This window comes from Heteronotia binoei, chromosome 4, assembly GCF_032191835.1.
Source record: "Heteronotia binoei isolate CCM8104 ecotype False Entrance Well chromosome 4, APGP_CSIRO_Hbin_v1, whole genome shotgun sequence".
NCBI lineage: Eukaryota > Metazoa > Chordata > Lepidosauria > Squamata > Gekkonidae > Heteronotia > Heteronotia binoei.
The window spans coordinates 73178712-73197322 of record NC_083226.1 but is presented as its reverse complement, the minus strand read 5'-3'; the positions used below and the strand labels follow the sequence as shown (position 1 = coordinate 73197322).

Below are 18611 nucleotides of genomic sequence, written 5' to 3'. Positions count from 1 at the left end.
CCCCAGAGCACAATTATTTATGCAGTAGCTCACAGCTTTAATACCAGTAGCTCACAAAGTAGAATTTTTGCTCACAAGACTCTGCAGTTTAGAGGGAACACTGCTCCCAATCCAAATGTATCACACCCAAATATCTAGGAATTTTCCAGGCCAGAGTTGTCATTCCTGGGGCATACCAAGGCCTTACCTGTGAGCAGAAAAGAACAAATTCAGCGAGATCTTATTCACTTGACAGGATCTGTAAGCAGGGGAGAACAACCTCAGCCAGTTCTTATTTTGCTGCTCCTAGCTACCTAGAAGGATCTTCCCACTTCCTCCCCTGCCTGGATCTGTTATCTAGTATATATTTTGTACATTCATTTTTAAAAGAACAAGGTTTGGAATGTGTAATTGAGCATAAATTAGTCCATACATTGTGTTTTATCTTTACATAGGATAGATTTTTGGACCAGGATTTTTGCCAAGCAACTGATAGAATCCAAACAACTGACAAGAGACCAGTTAAGCTTCTTTTGTTAAGCCACCCAAAGTTCAAAACTGGTAAAACTTCTGTCCAAATGGTTTTCCATGTTAAGGTCACCAATTAAACTCTGGACAAGTAGGCACTGAAGCTATGGTGTATAAATATTTAATACACCCTGGACAGTGAGCTTAGTGGAGGATTATTTTTCTTTTCATTTCAATTAAATCTATTGATATTTTCTTTTGATACTTCAAAACTTACTTTCTGAAATCCTGGTATTTAAAAAGACTCTCAGTTAAGCTAATAGTAAGGAACAGTGTAACAGGGTTGTGTAGAAGAACTGTCTATCTGGAATTATGACATGCTCTTTGCTTTCAGTGGAGAGATACAAAGAAACTAGTGATCAGCATACATGCATTATCTCATTAAACTGCAGCTGCTGGCTTGAGAACACCACTGGCTGTGCCAGGACCATATCCTGCACCATTTGGAATGGTACCTCATGCTGGCATGAATGGAGAGCTGACCAGTCCAGGTGCAGCCTATGCCAGTCTACACAACATGTCCCCGCAGATGAGTGCTGCTGCGGCTGCAGCTGCTGTGGTTGCCTATGGACGGTCTCCTATGGTAGGCTTACTTTGTGTACTTGGTTCACTTAGAGAAACCTGGATACTTCATTTAGCATTGTCAAACTTCAAATATGTACTGTCGCTGGAGGCTTTACTGCTCCACTACATGTTGCTACATAACAGTGTTTTAGTTACCTGTCCCCCTTGACAATGAAGGATACCAGTGTAATATTGAAGTAAGTCTTGTCTTTTTTGTAAGCATCTTCCTTGCTTACTGCACTGAAGTGCACAAAGCTATTTTGCATTAAGAAAGTAGTTTGAAAGCAACATATTGTTTCACAGGGTTATGTTTGTTCTTGTGAAGATGTCAGTACCTATATTTAATGAATACTTTAAGTTCATCTTGTAAGACAAGAGGCTTTTATTTATTCATTTGCATTTGAATTAGAGAATGTTGGTCAATATATATCCTCTGCTCTGTAATAAAGGCAAATTACAGTGTGAATTTACAAACATAAATGTGGGAGCATAAGTATAAATGGAGGAGCAGTTTAACTATCAGATCTGTGGATATTAGTTTCATTCCATTTATTAATGCTCATAGACCAACTGTACATAATTAAACTAAAGATACAAAATACATTCATTATAAATACAATTTCATTGTCAATCTCCTATACAGTACTGCAGGGGGACTGCACATGAGCAGGCCTGCCATGGAGAGGTTTTATAAGCAAAAGCTTCCAGGGGGTGCTCAGCACTGGAATTGGAAGAGACCATTCCTGCCCAAATGGACATGTGTTCTGGTGCTCCATTGCCCCCACCCTTAGTTTCTTTCTTGCCGCTGAAGGAGAAGGTTTGAGCTGGTAGCTCCCTTGTTGTTGTTCTTGTGAGTGGCTGTCTCGCCCTCTCTTCTCCGTCTCTGGCTGGTGGCGATCTTTCTCTGAACCATCATGGCTCAGTGCTTTGATTTGAAAAAATGCACCCGTTATGATGCCAAGATGACTCAGACTGAAGAGCGCAGGCTTTGTTCAGTTTGGACAAGAGGCATAACGTATTTGCTTGCAAAGCTTGCCAGCATTTTACCCCCAAAGCTAGAGATGATCAGGCATCGAAGCTCAAAGCAACACTTTGGGGAAAAGCCTGTCTTGGCAAAGAGGGCAGGATATAAATATAATAAAATAAATAAAATAAAAATAAAAGCCCTAAAATCTTCAGATCCACTGAATCCAGATTTGGCTCTGGAGGGATCATCAAGGTCTCCTTCCTATGATCCCACTGGTTCACTTAGAATGGTAGTCCCCTTGAGTTCAGAGGTATTTTTCAGAACTACTGACTAAAAGACCTAAGCTTAAGACTAATCTCAAGGAGAAGTGCAAATCAGAGTCCTCACATCACACTCCTGTGCAAGTACCAAAGCCGACTGCTGAACTGCAGGAGGATCTTCTTCGTGGTCTCTGTGCTTCACACTCATGCGATAGAGCGCCCGTGCTGATCCCCGAATCGGTACCTAAAAAGCCTGGGATTTTTCGTGCTCAGCACCCAATGAGCATATGCAGGAGCCCCAGCACGCATGTTCACCAGGGCTGGCACGAGAATCTCACCAGTTCCTTCTTGAGCGCCGCGTTGAAAGGATCTTTCTTCAGTGCTCCGGTCGGTACTTACCATTTCTTCTCGGTTTTTCCTCTTCTTGCCTGTTGATTTTTTTAGTTCTCCATTCTTGTTTTTTTTTTTTTTAAAAAGGACTTTTAGTTGGACTTTGCCCTTCGGGGCATTTTTTCCCTCTCCCTTGTCACCGTTCCCACTGCCTATGGAAAAACGTTGGGGGTTCTTTAAGCAGTGCCTGAAGTGCGAAAGTAAGATTGCTCCCCCAAACAGACACTCCCTCTGCTTGTTGTGCCTGGGTGAGGGACACTGTGTTGACTCGTGTCCACATTGCTTGAAATCTTCCAAACAAACGAAAAATCGAGCGGCCAGGCTATCGGCAGCTTTAGCTGAATCGGCTCTTCTACCGCCTAAAATGGCATCGGGCCCTTCGAAATCAATGGGTGATGCAACCCAATCCACAGCCTCAGCCTCAATGGGCCTGTTGTCTCAAGTGTCGGCTGTTATGCTGACTGATCAGGATCAGCCTACAAAGCGACCCTCTGAAGTATCGATGGAGTCTACCCCGACAAAGAAGCATTGAGACGACTTGGGGTCCTGGTCGTCCCTCCTGAAGAAGCATAAATCGAAGGACAAGCGCAAGAAGCAGGATAGACTTTCCCACACTCCTTCTCCTTATAGGGATGCTTCTAGAGACTTGGCATTGGCACAAACTGCTCCACCACAGAAAATCCTTGTGTCACCCAGCTGCTGAAGAAGTCCATTGGTGTTGGGCAGGCTTGGGTCACAACCAACCCATCTTTTGGGGTTGGAGCAGAAGATCAACTTGACCCAGCAAACTCTTTCCCATTGGTCTGGTTTGTGCCAGTGGTTCGGTGTCGGAGACTGAGGTTTTGGTGCCGACCAACCCCCTAGCACCACTTCGTTCCAGCACGGGACATCTTCAGAGTAGAGAGATTGAGTCAAGTGCCTCTCTCCACAGGTGTGGGACCAGTGTCAGTGGCCTTGCTCATTTGGAGCTTATCCATATCCTTCGCCATACCTGTGGTACCCCTTCCCCCAAGATCCACTGGACTGGGACTGGCTCGGAAGTTTCCCACTTCTCGAGGGTCTCTCATCATTTGCCAGTCCATCATATATCCTCATCATCAATAGCGATTCCCCCGGAAAGGCATAAGGAGAGGTCTGGGGACTCACAAATTCACCTGTTGGCATTGATTTGCCCACCCGAGCATGCCTTGACTCTGCAGCTATTGGAACGCTCTAAGATGAGAGAGGAGTCTTCAATAGATTCCACAGTCAGTACCGATGATCTGGACAAGGCATAGGCTGAACCTTCTCCGGACTTTCACATTGCAGATGACCTTCCAATATCTCCCTCAGAGGATCTCAAGTTGTATGGGATCCTAGTGAAGCGTATGGCACAATCTCTCTCGCTCTCCATGGTGCAGCCACAACCGGTCATCAATGATACTGTTTTTGACATCATGCAGCAGGACACGTCAACAGCTGTGGCTCTCCCAGGTACCAAGGTCATTCTGCAAGCAGTGAAGGAACCATGGGCAAAGCCGGCATCTACACCGATCTCTTTGCAATGTTTAGACCACATGTATCGTGTCCAAGAAGCTGGTGCTGAGTTTTTTTCAACCACCCCAAGCCTAATTGGGTGGTGGTATCTTCGTCTTTGAAAGCTCACAAGACTCACTCTACCCCTCCTGATAAAAAGGGTAAAATGATCGACAATGCTGGCAGACGTTTTTACTCTGCAGGGGCCTTGTGAGTAAAAACCTCTAATTATGCTGTCTGCATGGCACGTTACCAGTACTCGATTTGGGAACAACTCACACCTTTATTGTCCTCTCTGAGTGAGGATAAGCGGTCTTTCGTAAAGACGCTGCAAAGGGAGGGATTTGCTGTGGCTAAACAACAGTTGGCCACATTAAAACATATGGTGAACATCTCTGCTAAGACTCTAACTTCTGCCATTTCGTTACTCCGTCACTCCTGGTTGCGTTCGACAGCCCTTCAGCCTGACACTAGAGCTTATGTGGAAGACCTTCCCTTTGAGGGCGAAGGTCTATTTAGTTCCACTACCGATAGTGTTTTACAGGAAATTAGGGTGGCCATAATGTCTGAAGGCCAGCCAGGGACACCTTGGGGAGGGGGAAGGTAGGGGTGCGCGCGCGAAGCGCGTGCGCCGCCGGAAACAGGAAGTGACGTCACTTCCGGTGATGTCATGCCACCGCCGGGAAAAGGAAGTGGCATCACTTCCTGTGACATCATTCCCCCCCCCGCGCCACCTGCCGGAAACAGGAAGTGACATCACTTCCTGTGACATCATTTCCCCCCCTGCGCCACCTGCCGGAAGCAGGAAGTGACATCACTTCCTGTGACATCACTTCCCCCAAATGACATCATTTCCCCCAAATGCCACTGCCGGAAACAGGAAGTGACTTCACAGCACTTCCTGTGACGTCCCCAAAAATCCCCCAAATATCACCGCCGGAAACAATTTTGCTCTCAAATCCTGTATATACTTCATCAGTATATGGGATAAGGCACTTTCTCAACTGTGCTGCATAATGCAGCCTATTTATTTTGTCCTGTTTGCTCTGTTGGCTCTATCTGCGCCACCTTCATCACTTTCGGGGTGTGGATCCCCCAGTGGGGTGGGCTCCCGACTCCCTCCGCCGGCTGTTTCTGATAGCCCTGCGCCCCTCTTTCATTTGATATGTGTCCCGTGCGGGTACCACCCTCCCGCCGGGAGATGCCGCAAAATGAGCCCCCTTGAGGCTTATGGCGGCAGGGCTCGGGGGAAGCGAGCTAGACTGCTGTTCTTTTGAGGGGTCATAGAGTGTTTCGAGCCCGTCCCTGTGGCATCGGTCCCATCGTTGTGGGACCCAGGGGGCCGGCGCAGCAGCACGCCGAAGCAGCCTGTCACTAATAACACAGGTCGAGATGCAGGACAGGAACCCGGAAGTGACCGACAGGCTGCTTCAGCATGCCGCTGCGCCGGCCCCCTGGGCCCCACAACGATGGGACCGATGCCACAGGGACGGGCTCGAAACACTCTATGACCCCTCAAAAGAACAGCAGTCTAGCTCGCTTCCCCCAAGCCCTGCCGCCATAAGCCTCAAGGGGGCTCATTTTGCGGCATCTCCCGGCGGGAGGGTGGCATCCGCACGGGACACATATCAAATGAAAGAGGGGGCGCAGGGCTATCAGAAACAGCCGGCGGAGGGAGTCGGGAGACCACCCCACTGGGGGATCCACACCCCGAAAGTGATGAAGGTGGCACAGATAGAGCCAACAGAGCAAACAGGACAAAATAAATAGGCTGCATTATGCAGCACAGTTGAGAAAGTGCCTTATCCCATATACTGATGAAGTAAATACAGGATTTGAGAACAAAATTGCACTGCAGGCAAACACTGCCCATAACTCCTATCTGGCCTTTGCTGAAAGGATTTGGGTGGTATGTCTGAAAGCACCAGAAGACACAAACACAAAGCTCCCTTACACTGAATCAGTGCTTGGGTCCACCAAAGTCAGTATTGTCTACTCCAGGGGTGGCCAGAGTTGCTTAACAAAAGAGCAACACAGAATAAAGGTCAGATGTTTGAGAGCCGCAAGACATGAACATCGGATATTTGAGAGCCACGGAAGGAAGGAAGGAAGGAAGGAAGGAAGGAAGGAAGGAAGGAAGGAAGGAAGGAAGGAAGGATCCTGGCGATAGCTTCTCCAGGAGAAGCACTCCCAGCCAAGTCAGTGTGCAGCAAGGAGTGATCTCCTTCCTTGCCACAAGCAGATCCTGGGGCCAGTTTTTCTTTAAGCACAATTTAAACCATGCTGCAAGGAGAAGCCCCAGAGTCAGGGCGGGTTTTTTTAAAACTACAGATATTTTTCTTCTTGGGTCTATTGGACCCAGAAAAAATTGGGATTTCTGAAGAATCCAGGATCCAAATACCATACCGATACTGGGATCTGGGATTTTTCAGAAATACTGGATTTTTTTTAATCCTATAGACCTGAACCAAGAAATATGGGGGGAGGGGGTTTGCATACCCTTAATCAAGAGATCCATAGCTGGGAAGCATTTTAACATTTGCAAAGACACTGATATATTTGCACAATCTAGCCAGAGCTAAACACTTCAGTCCTATTAACTTCAATTAAATAGTTAAGCATGGTCTTAAATGGCATGCATCAATGCTTAATTTTAAAGTGCTTAACTTTATTATTGTTACTGACCATACAGAACTTAATGGAGCTTTCTAGACAGTAATTCCAAAGCCACAATCACAAGTAGTAAAACTACATGTCCATTAGTTGCATTCTGTAAGATAACCAACAGATTTCAGTATTATATATACTTTCAGTACATGTCTTCCCTTGCTCCTATAGTGAGCTATCAAGTATCTGAACATGTTCCTTGTTATTTGCCTCCTTTTTTCAACTGAATTTTTCCATCTACTCATGCTCCAAGCACAATAAATTTAGTTCCGCTTTACACACCTTCAGAAATTGCTACTGTAGTACGTTAATGGTATACTGGTACAAATTCTCCAAAACAGTAATTTCTGACTCTGTGGTGACATCACATCACAATGTTTTTCATGGCAGACTTTTTACGGGGTGGTTTGCCACTGCCTTCCCCAGTCATCTACACTTTCCCCCCAGAAAGTACTCATTTTACCGACCTCGGAAGGATGGAAGGCTGAGCCAACCTTGAGCTGGCTACTTGAACCCAGCTTCCGCCAGGATCAAACTCAGGTCGTGAACAGAGGGCTTGGACTGTAGTACTGCAGCTTTACTAATCTGTGCTGCAGGAATACCATATTGGCTGCTGACTTAAAATTTGTGTACAATTCTTAGATGGAATGGCCAATGGAATTACCAAGCAGCAATATTAAAACTCTGGTCAATGTTAATTAGATAATTGGAGTGGATGGGACTTTGCAAATTTCTACCAGGTTTGCAGCTGTAGGAATATGCTCTTAAAGTAAAACCTCTGGGGCAAAATTTAAAAGAAGCAGGCAATCTTTTACTTTAAAAATTCATGTTGGAAAAACAACACTTTTTTCTGTTTTGGAAACAGATGTCTGAATCAATTTTATTGACACTAAATTAAAACAAAGCAAATTATAACTCTTATCATGCCACTATGCAAATATGAAAGAAAGGACTTAAGTAATGATCAAATAAAACTGGGATTTTTATTGCATGCCCAATCCATTACCTTTAGTTATGCAAAATTACACCCAATGTTTTATAATGAGATGGAAATTCCATGTAAATTATTGTCTAACATATATGTATTTTATGCATCAGAGAAATGCATCTACCATAAGTGCTGGAAAGTTCAGTTAACAAGGAATGCTAAACCAAACACTGCAAATAGGCACATTTAACATATTAGAATATGACTACATTTGTCCCTGCAAAATGCATACCTAAGTGCCATGTTTATAAAAAATGTAGGGTGTGAATTGAGTCACAATACCTCCACCTTCAATGTATGTGCTCCCTGTATGGGTACTTCCTACTACTGACCCCCTCCCCAGCAATCAAAGACCTCCTAAATCAGCAATCAAAGACCTCCTAAATCTGTGATAGAGCTAGGGTTACCAACTCTGGGTTGGAAATTCCTGGAAATTTGGATGTTGAAGCTTGAAGAGGACTATCCTGAGTGCTATTACACAGCAAGCACACAGAGGTAGTTTCTAGGCATCATAGCTGATCTGAGTACAGTTCCAAAGTTCATATCAGTGCCAGTTTAAACCCTGTGGAGGCCGGGCCAGCTAGGGTTGCCAAGTCCAATTGAAGAAAAATCTGGGGACTTTGGGGGCAGAGCCAGGAGACTTTGGGGGTGGAACCAGGAGACATTGGGGGTGGAGCCAAGAACAAGGATGTGACAAGCATAACTGAACTCCAAGGGAGTTCTGGCCATCACATTTAAAGGGACAGCTCACCTTTTAAAATGCCTTTCTTCCATAGGAAATAATTAAGGATAGGGGCACCATTTTTGGGGCTCATAGAATTGGACCCTCTGGTCCAATCGTTTTGAAACTTGGGGGGTATTTTGGGGAGAGGCACTAGATGCTATACTAAAAATTTGGTGCCTCTACCTCAAAAAATAGCCCCCCCAGAGCCCCCAATACCCACGGATCAATCCCCCATTATTCCCTATGGGAATTGTTCTCCATAGGGAATAATAGAGTGCCTAGTAGACATTTCCCTCCCCCCCCCACACACACACGCTTTCTAAAGGGGGGGAAGGGCCTCCATACCAAGGAATCACCCCTCCTTGCCCCGGGCCCCCTCCCTCTCTCTCACACACACAAACACCTACCGCACTTGGTCTTCTTCCCTCTGCCTGCTGTGAAAACGAAAGCAAAGAAAGGGAGGGGCCGTTCTCCGAAGCCCTTCCTGTTTCCTCCTTCCTGCCCAGGCCAGCCTTAAAGGGGCAGGCATTTTACAAACTGCTACACCTACAGGTATGTTCTCCCCCCCTCCAGCCCCCACCCCCACCCCGCTTCCTGATTTCTGGAGACCCACCGGGGGATGAAGGGGGTTGGGGGTTGGGAAGCCTAGGGCCAGCAGGGAAGGCGAGGAGGGCCTCTCCCTCGGCTACCAGCGCAGCACAGCTCCCCTCCCACCTTCCGCATCACCCCCGGACTTACCAAGTCCTTGGCTCGGAAGGCCAGCGCGCCTCCGCCGCAGCCATGCCGCCTCCTCCTCCTCCGGCCGCCTCCTTCTCCTCCGAGGCCGGCCCAGCATGTCCCTTGCCGCCCGCACAGCAGAGGGGCCGGGCGGAGAAGTGAAGCAGGCCCACGCATGCCGCCTTTGCCCCTGCAGGGAGTGGAGGGGCGGGGCGCAAGTCCGGCCTGCTCCTGCTCCTCCAGCATTGCTGCTCAGGGTCCTAGAAGGACCCAGATTCGGGGCTTGCCACGCTTCTCCGCAGCTGCTCCTCCGAGATGGGCTCAGGCTGAGCCCATCTCAGAGGAGCAGCTACGGAGAAGAGGCAGCAGCAGCGCAGCCTCCCCCCGCTTCCTGGCCCCGCCCATGCCCGGCTCCTCTCGCTGGCTAAACCGGGACTTGTAATGGTCCCGGTATAGGCAGGTCGGGAGGCGGGAATTAGGACCCAGAAGTGGGACATTCCCGGGTGACCGGGACGGTCTGGCCACCCTACAGGAAATGGACAAAAGTATTAAAACCTCACGGAATCTCGGCGTACCTGCCTCTTCTCAGGCTGGAAAGTCTAAGCAGTGGCATAAGCCCTGGCTTAAGAGACCTTATCAGGAATATTCCCCTGACCAATCCTGGAGACCTCGTGCATCACAGAGTGAGAGTAGATCTCCTTATCGGGGAACATAAGAGAAGCCATGCTGAATCAGGCCAATGGCCCATCCAGTCCAACAAGCCATAGAACCGGTCCCCTCAGCAGTCAGGATGGGGGGGGGGGGGGCGGGGTTCTATTCTCATTATTTTCTGGTTCCCAAACGGGATGGTGGACTGAGACCAGTTATGGACCTCTGAAATTTAAACAAGTTTATCGTGTATCAGAAATTTCAGATGTCCACTCTACAGACAATCCTTCCCCTTATCTGCCAAGGAGACTGGATGGCGACCTTGGACCTGAAAGACATTTCAAAGAGCTCTGAGAGAGAGCAGAGAATAAGTGATATAAGGGTGAGGTTTGGCTAAGCAGCTGGGGAAATGGCTGAGAGTTTCTGAGTTTGTGTGACTGCTGAAAATTCTGAGTTTGTGGTTGCTGGGGAACTGCTGTCTGTTTGGTTTGAGTGGGCTGAAGGTGAAGGTGATTGAAGGTGATTGTTGCTGATTGATTAGGAGTGGCTGTGTTCCCCACCCTCTTTGCATTATTAAGCTGCGCCTTGCCAGAGGTGCGAGCCTTTGGTGCGAGCCGAAGGGCGAGAGCTAAAGGGCTCTTGGCCAGGGGGCTCTGTAAGGACCAGGAACCCAGATCCCTAATTTCCTTGTGCTCCCAATAAGGTAAGTTAACCCTCCAGAAGGTCAACAGGATTTAAAAGGGGACTGTATAAACAAACAGGATTTAAAAGGGGATTGTATATTTTTGAAAAAAGCTATCATGAAGGTAGAATGCCAGCAGGGAGGTGGGGGCTTTCCAGTGTTTTGCACTGAGTGTCACATGTATGACTATCTGCCCACAGGACAGAAGTCTTGGGTGTGTTCTCGATGCAAGGAGCTCCTGGTTTTCATGGAACGAGTTCGTACCCTTGAGGTTGAGGTGACTGACCTGGAGAAGCAGAGACAGTCAGTTAAGCACTCGGAGAAGGCTCTCGGGGATGTATTAGATGAGCCCCACTCTGAACTTGGCAGCCCTGTTGCTGCCAGGGAGCATGAGGGTCAAGAGGGAACACGGCACCGTGCTGAGGATAAGGGGAATGCTCCCTCAGAAGGGACCTCTTCTTCAGTTGGTGAGCGGGTATCCTTTTGCGCCAAGGAACCATCCCTGGGCAGGGAAAGAGGGGGGATCTTGGTAGTTGGTGATTCGATCCTTAGGCAAGTAGACAGCTGGGTGGCAAAACCTCATGCTGACCGTATGGTGACCTGCCTGCCTGGTGCGAAGGTAGCGGACATTACACATGTAGTAGATAGGCTGATAGACAGTGCTGGGGAGGAGCCAGTGGTCATGGTGCATGTTGGCACCAACAATGTGGGGAAATGCAGTCGTGAGGTCCTGGAGGAAAAATTTAGGCTGCTAGGTGGGAGACTTAAGGCTAGGACCTCCAAGGTAGCCTTCTCAGAAGTGCTACCTGTTCCACGTGCAGGGCTGGAGAGACAGGCACAAATTAGAAGTCTCAATATGTAGATGAGACGATGGTGTAAGGAGGAAGAGTTTAAGTTTGTTAGGCACTGGGATGCTTTCTGGAACAAGCGGGAGCTATACAAAAAAGACGGTCCCCAGATGGAATCAGGCTGCTGGCGCTTAAAATCAAAAAGGTGACAGAGCAGTTTTTAAACTAAATCTTGAGGGAAAGCCAACAGGAGATGAAATGTCTCTGGTTCAGGAGGACTCATCTCAAAGAGATTAAGGGTTAGCTGTTATTTTTCTACCAGGTAATGGATCAGAGTTGTTCACTGAGATGGTGACAACAGTATGGACTGTCTGCCAAAGTCTCGAGGGGGCAGGAGGAAGGTTGCGGGCCTAGCTTGCCTGGGAAATTATATATGTTTGTATTCAAATGCTAGAAATGTTTGAAGTAAAATTGGTGACTTGGAATGTTTAGTGTTGGGAGAAAACATAGACATTATGGGAATTTCAGAAACTTGGTGGAATGAGGAGAATCAGTGGGACACGGTGATTCCTGGATATAAGTTATATCAGAAGGATAGGGAGGGAAGGGTTGGAGGTGGAATGGCTCTGTATGTCAGAGAGGGTAAACAGTCCAGTAAGACTGAGGTCAGATAATTAGATTCCCTTCTAGAAATGCTTTGGGTTGAAACAGAGGGCCCAAAAGGAAATTTATCTATGGGAGTTCGTTATCGTCCACCAAATCAAAAGATAGAGAATGATTATAATATGATGGAGGGATAAAAGATAGTGGCTAAACGTAAAAATTGTGTCATAATAGGTTATTTTAACCACCCGCAGATTGATTGGGTTAATATGTGTTCTGGTCGAGAGAAAGAGATTGAGTTTCTAGATGCTCTAAATGACGGTGCTGTGGAGCAGATGGTCACAGAACCTACCAGGGGTAGGGCGATCCTGGATTTGGTCCTAAGTAATGCCCAAGACTGGGTGAGAGATGTAAAAGTGATCGAACCACTTGGGAGCAGTGACAATAATGTTACTGATTTCAGCATTTGTATAAATAAGGAGTTGTCCCAAAAGACAAGCACAACCACGTTTAACTTTAAAAGGGGTAAATTCTCTGAGATGAGGAGGCATGTGAAGAGGAAACTGAAAGGAAAGATAAATACAGTTTGGAGGCTATTTAAAACTACAATCCTAGAAGCTCAGATAAAATATATACCACAAGTTAGGAAAGGCACAAACAGGTATAAGAAAAGGCCTGCATGGTTAACAAACAAAGTAATGGAAGCTGTAAAAGGTAAGAAGGACTCATTTAAGCAGTGGAAAGCTAGTCCCAGTGAGATTAATAAAAGGGAACACAGGCTGTGGCAAATCAAATGCAAGACTGTAATCAGGCAGGCAAAAAGGGACTATGAGAAGCATATTGCAAAAAACATAAAGACCAATAATAAAAATTTCTTCAAATATATTAGAAGCAGGAAACCAGCCAGGGAGGCAGGGGCCAGGGGCCCTTGGATGACCAAGGGATAAAAGGATTACTGAATGAGCATAGGGAAATGGCTGAGAAGCTGAATGCATTTTTTGCCTCCGTCTTCACAGTGGAAGATTAGAAGTGTGTGCCTGCTCCAGAACCACTTATTTTGGAGGGGTTTTTGAAAGACCTGAGTCAGACTGAGGTGACAAGAGAGGAGGTTCCACAACTGATAGACGAATTAAAAACTAATAAGTCACCAGGTCCGGATAGCATATATCCAAGAGTTCTGGAATAACTCAAAGTTGAACTTGTGGATCTTCTGACAAAAAAATGTAATCTTTCATTGAAATCTGCCTCCATTCCTGAGGACTGGAAGGTAGCAAACGTCACCCCCATCTTTAAAAAGGGTTCCAGAGGAGATCCGGGAAATTACAGGCCAGTCAGTCTGACTTCAATACCGGGAAAGTTGGTAGAAACCATTATCAAGGACAGAATGAGTAGGCACATTGATGAACACAAGTTATTGAGGAAGACTCAGCATGGGTTCTGTAAGGAAAGATCTTGCCTCACTAACCTGTTGCATTTCTTTGAGGGGGTGAACAAACATGTGGACAAAGGAGACCCAATAGATGTTGTTTACCTTGACTTCCAGAAAGCTTTTGATAAAGTTCCTTATCAAAGGCTCCTTAATAAGCTCAAGAGTCATGGAGTAAAAGGACAGGTCCTCTTGTGGATCAAAAACTGGCTAATTAATAGGAAGCAGAGAGTGAGTATAAATGGGCAGTCTTTGCAGTGGAGGATGGTAAGCAGTGGGGTGCCACAGGGTTAAGCACTGGGTCCCATGCTCTTTAACTTGTTCATAAATAATCTGGAGTTGGAAGTAAGCAGTGAAGTGGCCAAGTTTGCAGATGACACTAAATTGTTCAGGGTGGTGAGAACCAGAGAGACTTGTGAGGCACTCCAAAGGGATCTGTTGAGGCTGTGTGAGTGGACGTCAATGTGGCAGATGAGGTTCAATGTGGCCAAGTGCAAAGTAATGCACATTGGAACCAAGCAGAGACTGACCAAGAGAGAGATCTTGGGGCCGTGGCAGATAACTCACTGAAAATGTCAAGACAGTGTGCAATTGCAATAAAAAAGGTCAACGCCATGCTGGGAATTATTAGGAAGGGAATTGAAAACAAATCAGCCAGTATCATAATGCCCCTGTATAAATTGATTGTGCGGTCTCATTTGGAATACTGTGTACAATTCTGGTCACCGCACCTCAAAAAGGATATTATAGCATTGGAAAAAGTCCAGAAAAGGGCAACTAGAATGATTAAAGGATTGGAACACTTTCCATATGAAGAAAGGTTAAAACGCTTGGGGCTCTTTAGCTTGGAGAAACGTCGACTGCGAGGTGACATGATATAGGTTTACAAGATAATGCATGGGATGGAGAAGGTAGAGAAAGAAGTACTTTTCTCCCTTTCTCACAATACAAGAACTCGTGGGCATTCGATGAAATTGCTGAGCAGTCGGGTTAAAACGGATAAAGGGAGGCACTTCTTCATCCAAAGTGTGATTAACATGTGGAATTCACTGCCACAGGAGGTGGTGGCGGTTACAAGCATAGCCAGCTTCAAGAGGTGGTTAGATAAAAATATGGAGCAGAAGTCCATCAGTGGCTATTAGCCACAGTGTGTATATATATGTGTGTGTGTGTATATATATATATATATATATATATATATATATATATATATATATATATATATATATATATATATATATATATATATATATATATATATATATATATATATTATTTTTTTGGCCACTGTGTGACACAGAGTGGTGAACTGGATGGGCCATTGGCCTTATCCAACATGGCTTCTCTTATGTCTTATGCCTACTTCCATGTCAGCATCCATCCATCTTGCAGGCAGTTTCTTAGGTTTGTGATAGGCTCCAACCACTTTCAGTTCAAAGCCCTCCCATTCGGCCTTTTTACTGCACCGCGGGTGTTTACCAAGATGATGAGCGTTGTAGCAGCACACCTCAGGCTTCAAGGCATAGTTGTCTTCCCGTACATAGACGATTGGCTCCTTGTGGCAGATTCAAAAGATCGTCTGCCCTGCCATATTGCTACAACTCTCCGCCTTCTCCATACCCTAGGTCTGCAGGTAAGCACAAAAAAGTCTCACTTGCTGCCATCAAAGAAAGTTCAATTTATCGGAGCTCTGCTGGACACGGACTTTCATCTTGCCTTTCTGCCCCAGCAGCGGGCAATGGACATTATAACCCTCATTCGACTTTTTCAACTCAGGAAATGGGGCACGGCACAACAGTTGCAGTGGCTGCTGGGACTGATGGTGGCGACTACAAACGTGTTGTTGTTCGCGAATCTCTGCATGTGAGGGCTTCAACTTTGGTTTCTCAAACAGTTTTGCCCCCTACGGGACTCCCCTCGAAAGAGGTTCAAGATTCCACCCTCGATACTTCGGTCGCTGGAATGGTGGACCTCCAGAGACAACATCTGTCAAGGAGCTCCCTTCCATCTGCCAGTAACGACGGTTATGATCACCACGGATGTATCCCTATGGGGAAGGGGTGCTCACATGGATACTCTGTGTGTGTGTGTGGGGGGGGGGTCCATGGCCTCTACAGCTGACTTTTTGCCATATAAACTATCTGGAACTTTTGGTGATTCATTTCGCTCTTCGGTCTTTCTGCCCCTTAGTAGCAGGAAAGGCTGTGACTGTGCTGAGGGACAATACTACAGCCCTGTGTTATGTCAACAGACAGGGTGGGATAGTCTCCTGAAAACTCTGCTCTAGTGATAGAGCTGTGGCTGGAATGTTTGAATCAGGGCATCTATGTGAAGACTTCCCATCTCCCCAGGGTACTCAAACCTCAGGTGGACTCCTTGAGCAGAGGAGCCACGTCTCCGCACAAATGGGAGATACAGTGGTGTTTCCTTCATCCAGTGTTTCGGCTGTGGGGGTATCCCCAGATCGATGTTTTCGCCACAGCCCTGAATCGGAAGTGTCCCTTGTTTTGCACCCGGGGGGATGGACCCGGCTTCCTTGGGGGGCGGTGTACTGCTCCCTTGGAGGGGTTTTTTCCTTTACCTGTTCCCGCCCCTTTCGCTGCTGACAAGGGTAGTCAGCAAAATAAAGCAAGAGGAACCGAGGTGCATACTAATCACGCCGTGGTGGCCTCAACAAAATTGGTTTCTAATCTTGCTCCAATTAGTGCGGGGAATTTTTCATCATTTCCCAGTGGAGCCAGACCTCCTTTCGGCCCAGGAAGGTCAAGTGTTTCATCACAACATACCTCACTTAAAGTTGACGGCATGGTTCATTGATCCTGCGGATTTTCGAATAGGGTCCACCACATTTTTCTGAACAGTAGGAAGTTGTCTACCCAAATCTCCTATGACAGGAAGTGTGGGAAATTTGTACGTTTTTTGGCTGATACTGCAGTCTCACCCCAACAGGTCGGCTTACCTGTGATTTTTGATTTTCTTTTGTCTCTTGTTGATGCTGGCCTTTCCATTTCTTCAGTGAAAGTTTATTTATCAGCTATATCAGCTCAACATGATTCGGTTGAGGGGCATTCAGTGTTTGCCCATCCTTGCTCGAAGCAATTCCTGAAGGGACTTCTCAGGTTGTACCCTCTGACTAGATCATCCCCACAGTTGTGGGATTTGCCATTAGTTTTGGATAGGTTGACCAGGCACCCTTTTGAACCGATGGCAACCTGTTCCCTGCAACTCCTGTCTTGGAAAACTGCATTTTTGGTGGCAATCACGTCAGCACGCCGGGTGGGGGAACTCATCGCTATGCGTTGTGACCACCTGTACTTGGTTTTTCATGAGTCAGGAGTATTTTTGGCTCCCGATGTTTCGTTTTTCCCTCAGGTGGTTTCCCAGTTTCACCTTAAGTTGAAAGTTTGGCTGCCTATGTTTTACTCTATGCCTACCTCGGACGAGGAGCGCCGACTGCACACCTTCATTTTAAGCATAGGGGTGTGCATTCGGTTCAGCTGAACGAAATCAACCGCCGAATCACCCCTTATTCGGCTGTATACGAAATCGCATACAGCCGAATCCAATTGGGGCCCATTATGCGGGACCAGAGTATGGCTCCCCATATACTTCCATGTAGATATTCGGAAGTATACGGAATTCAATGCAAAAAGGTGGGAAAGGGGCTTCTGCAGCCTCAGGGGAGCTGCTTGCCTCCTTTCCCACCTTTTCCTGCCTCTCCCATAGCCTCCCTGGGATCAGGGAGGGGGGGGGGGGAGGGGGGGAGAGGAGCCCCAGCAGCCAATCCAAAGCATGCATTTGCAAAATGCATTGCAAATGCATGCTTTGCAGGGCTGTTGTGTAGGTGATCCCCCAGCCATCAGCAACATTGTTGTTCTTTTGATCTTTTGCTTAATTGGGTATCCAAGTAAGCACTGTTGTCTGGCCAATCACAGAGCAGTGCTATTTTTTGAAACTGCTCTCTGTAAGGCCAGATAACCTTTTTAAGGAGTCTGCCTCGCTGGACTCCTCCATTGCTGCTGTGTTGGTGTGTGAGAGAGATTGTGCTATGCTGGCCCTTGGCCTCAGCTGCTGCTGCTCTCTCTCAGCCTTACCAGACTTGCCTGGAGTAGAGAAGACGTCTAAGATAAGACAGTCTTGGGGTTCTTGTTTTTATTTTAGTTGGTAAAAGGACTTTTTAAGACGCAGAGTCCCTTTACTTATCCAGATTTGGGTGGTGGGTAATAGCTTATTTGGGGTTAGGGTTAGGGGGTTCTGCTGGGGAAGGGGGCCTGGGGTGGGGGGGTGGAGTTTGCCAATTTGCCCATATCTTACTTTAGTGAGAGGACTTTTAAAAGTGCAGTGTCCTTTTACTTTTCCTGATTTGGGTGGCTTGGATTTCTTGGGATTAGGGTGAAAGGGTTTTTTTTTGGGGGGGGGGGGTTGGCAAAGTTCCTGTATTGTTAAAAGTTACATCTTTTACTGTTTTAAAAGGATTCTGTGTTTGATTTGTGGCTGTGTTGTGCTGCTGTTGTTCCTTTTCTCTTCTGGTTCTGGTTCTTGGGGGGGGGGTGCTTTTTGGCCTAATTTTCATTGTTTAAAAGGCCACTTTTTTAACAGTTGAGTTTCTTGGCCTTCTCCCGTTGTCCCTTTTCCTGGTTCTGTTTTTTTTTTTGAGGGGGGGGAGCTGGCACCTGGGTGAGAGACCCAGAACCAGCAGGCTTGTTGTGCTTGGCCAGCTCTCCCCGTGTTGTTTGGGGCAGGGCTGGAGAGCTGGCAACTGTAGATTGTGTGTTCTGTGGCAGGGAAGCTGGCACCTGGGTGAGAGACCCAGAACCAGCAGGCTTGTTGTGCTTGGCCAGCTCTCCCTGTGTTGTTTGGGGCAGGGCTGGAGAGCTGGCATCTGGGTTTGCTGCAGCCCCTTGAGCAGATTGTGTTTTGTGTGGCAGGGTTCATAAAGTAGATAGATGTATATAGTGCATTTGGGTCCTATAGAGATTCTCTGGTGTGAAGTTAGGTTTGGCTTTGGGTGCCCCAGGAATTGGACCCCCTGGCCCAATCTTTTTGGGACTTGGGGGGTTTGTAGGGGAGAGTTCCCTGCAGGTCCCCTGCAAATTTGGGGGCTCTCCCTCAAACCCCCTCCTCTCCAGGCGGCTTCAAATATACCCTATTTGCCATTGATTTCA

General features: G+C 46.9%; 1 protein-coding gene across 2 annotated transcripts in view; it reads left to right on the top strand.

The window, feature by feature from the left end:
- Window positions 1-18611, top strand: part of TLE1 (TLE family member 1, transcriptional corepressor) — a 153477-nt gene that overhangs the window by 98916 nt on the left and 35950 nt on the right. For both annotated transcript variants that reach the window (XM_060235392.1, XM_060235393.1), the window contains exon 13: window positions 900-1090. In XM_060235392.1, coding sequence (XP_060091375.1) covers window positions 900-1090 — 191 coding nt within the window. The remainder of the gene's footprint in view (window positions 1-899; window positions 1091-18611) is intronic.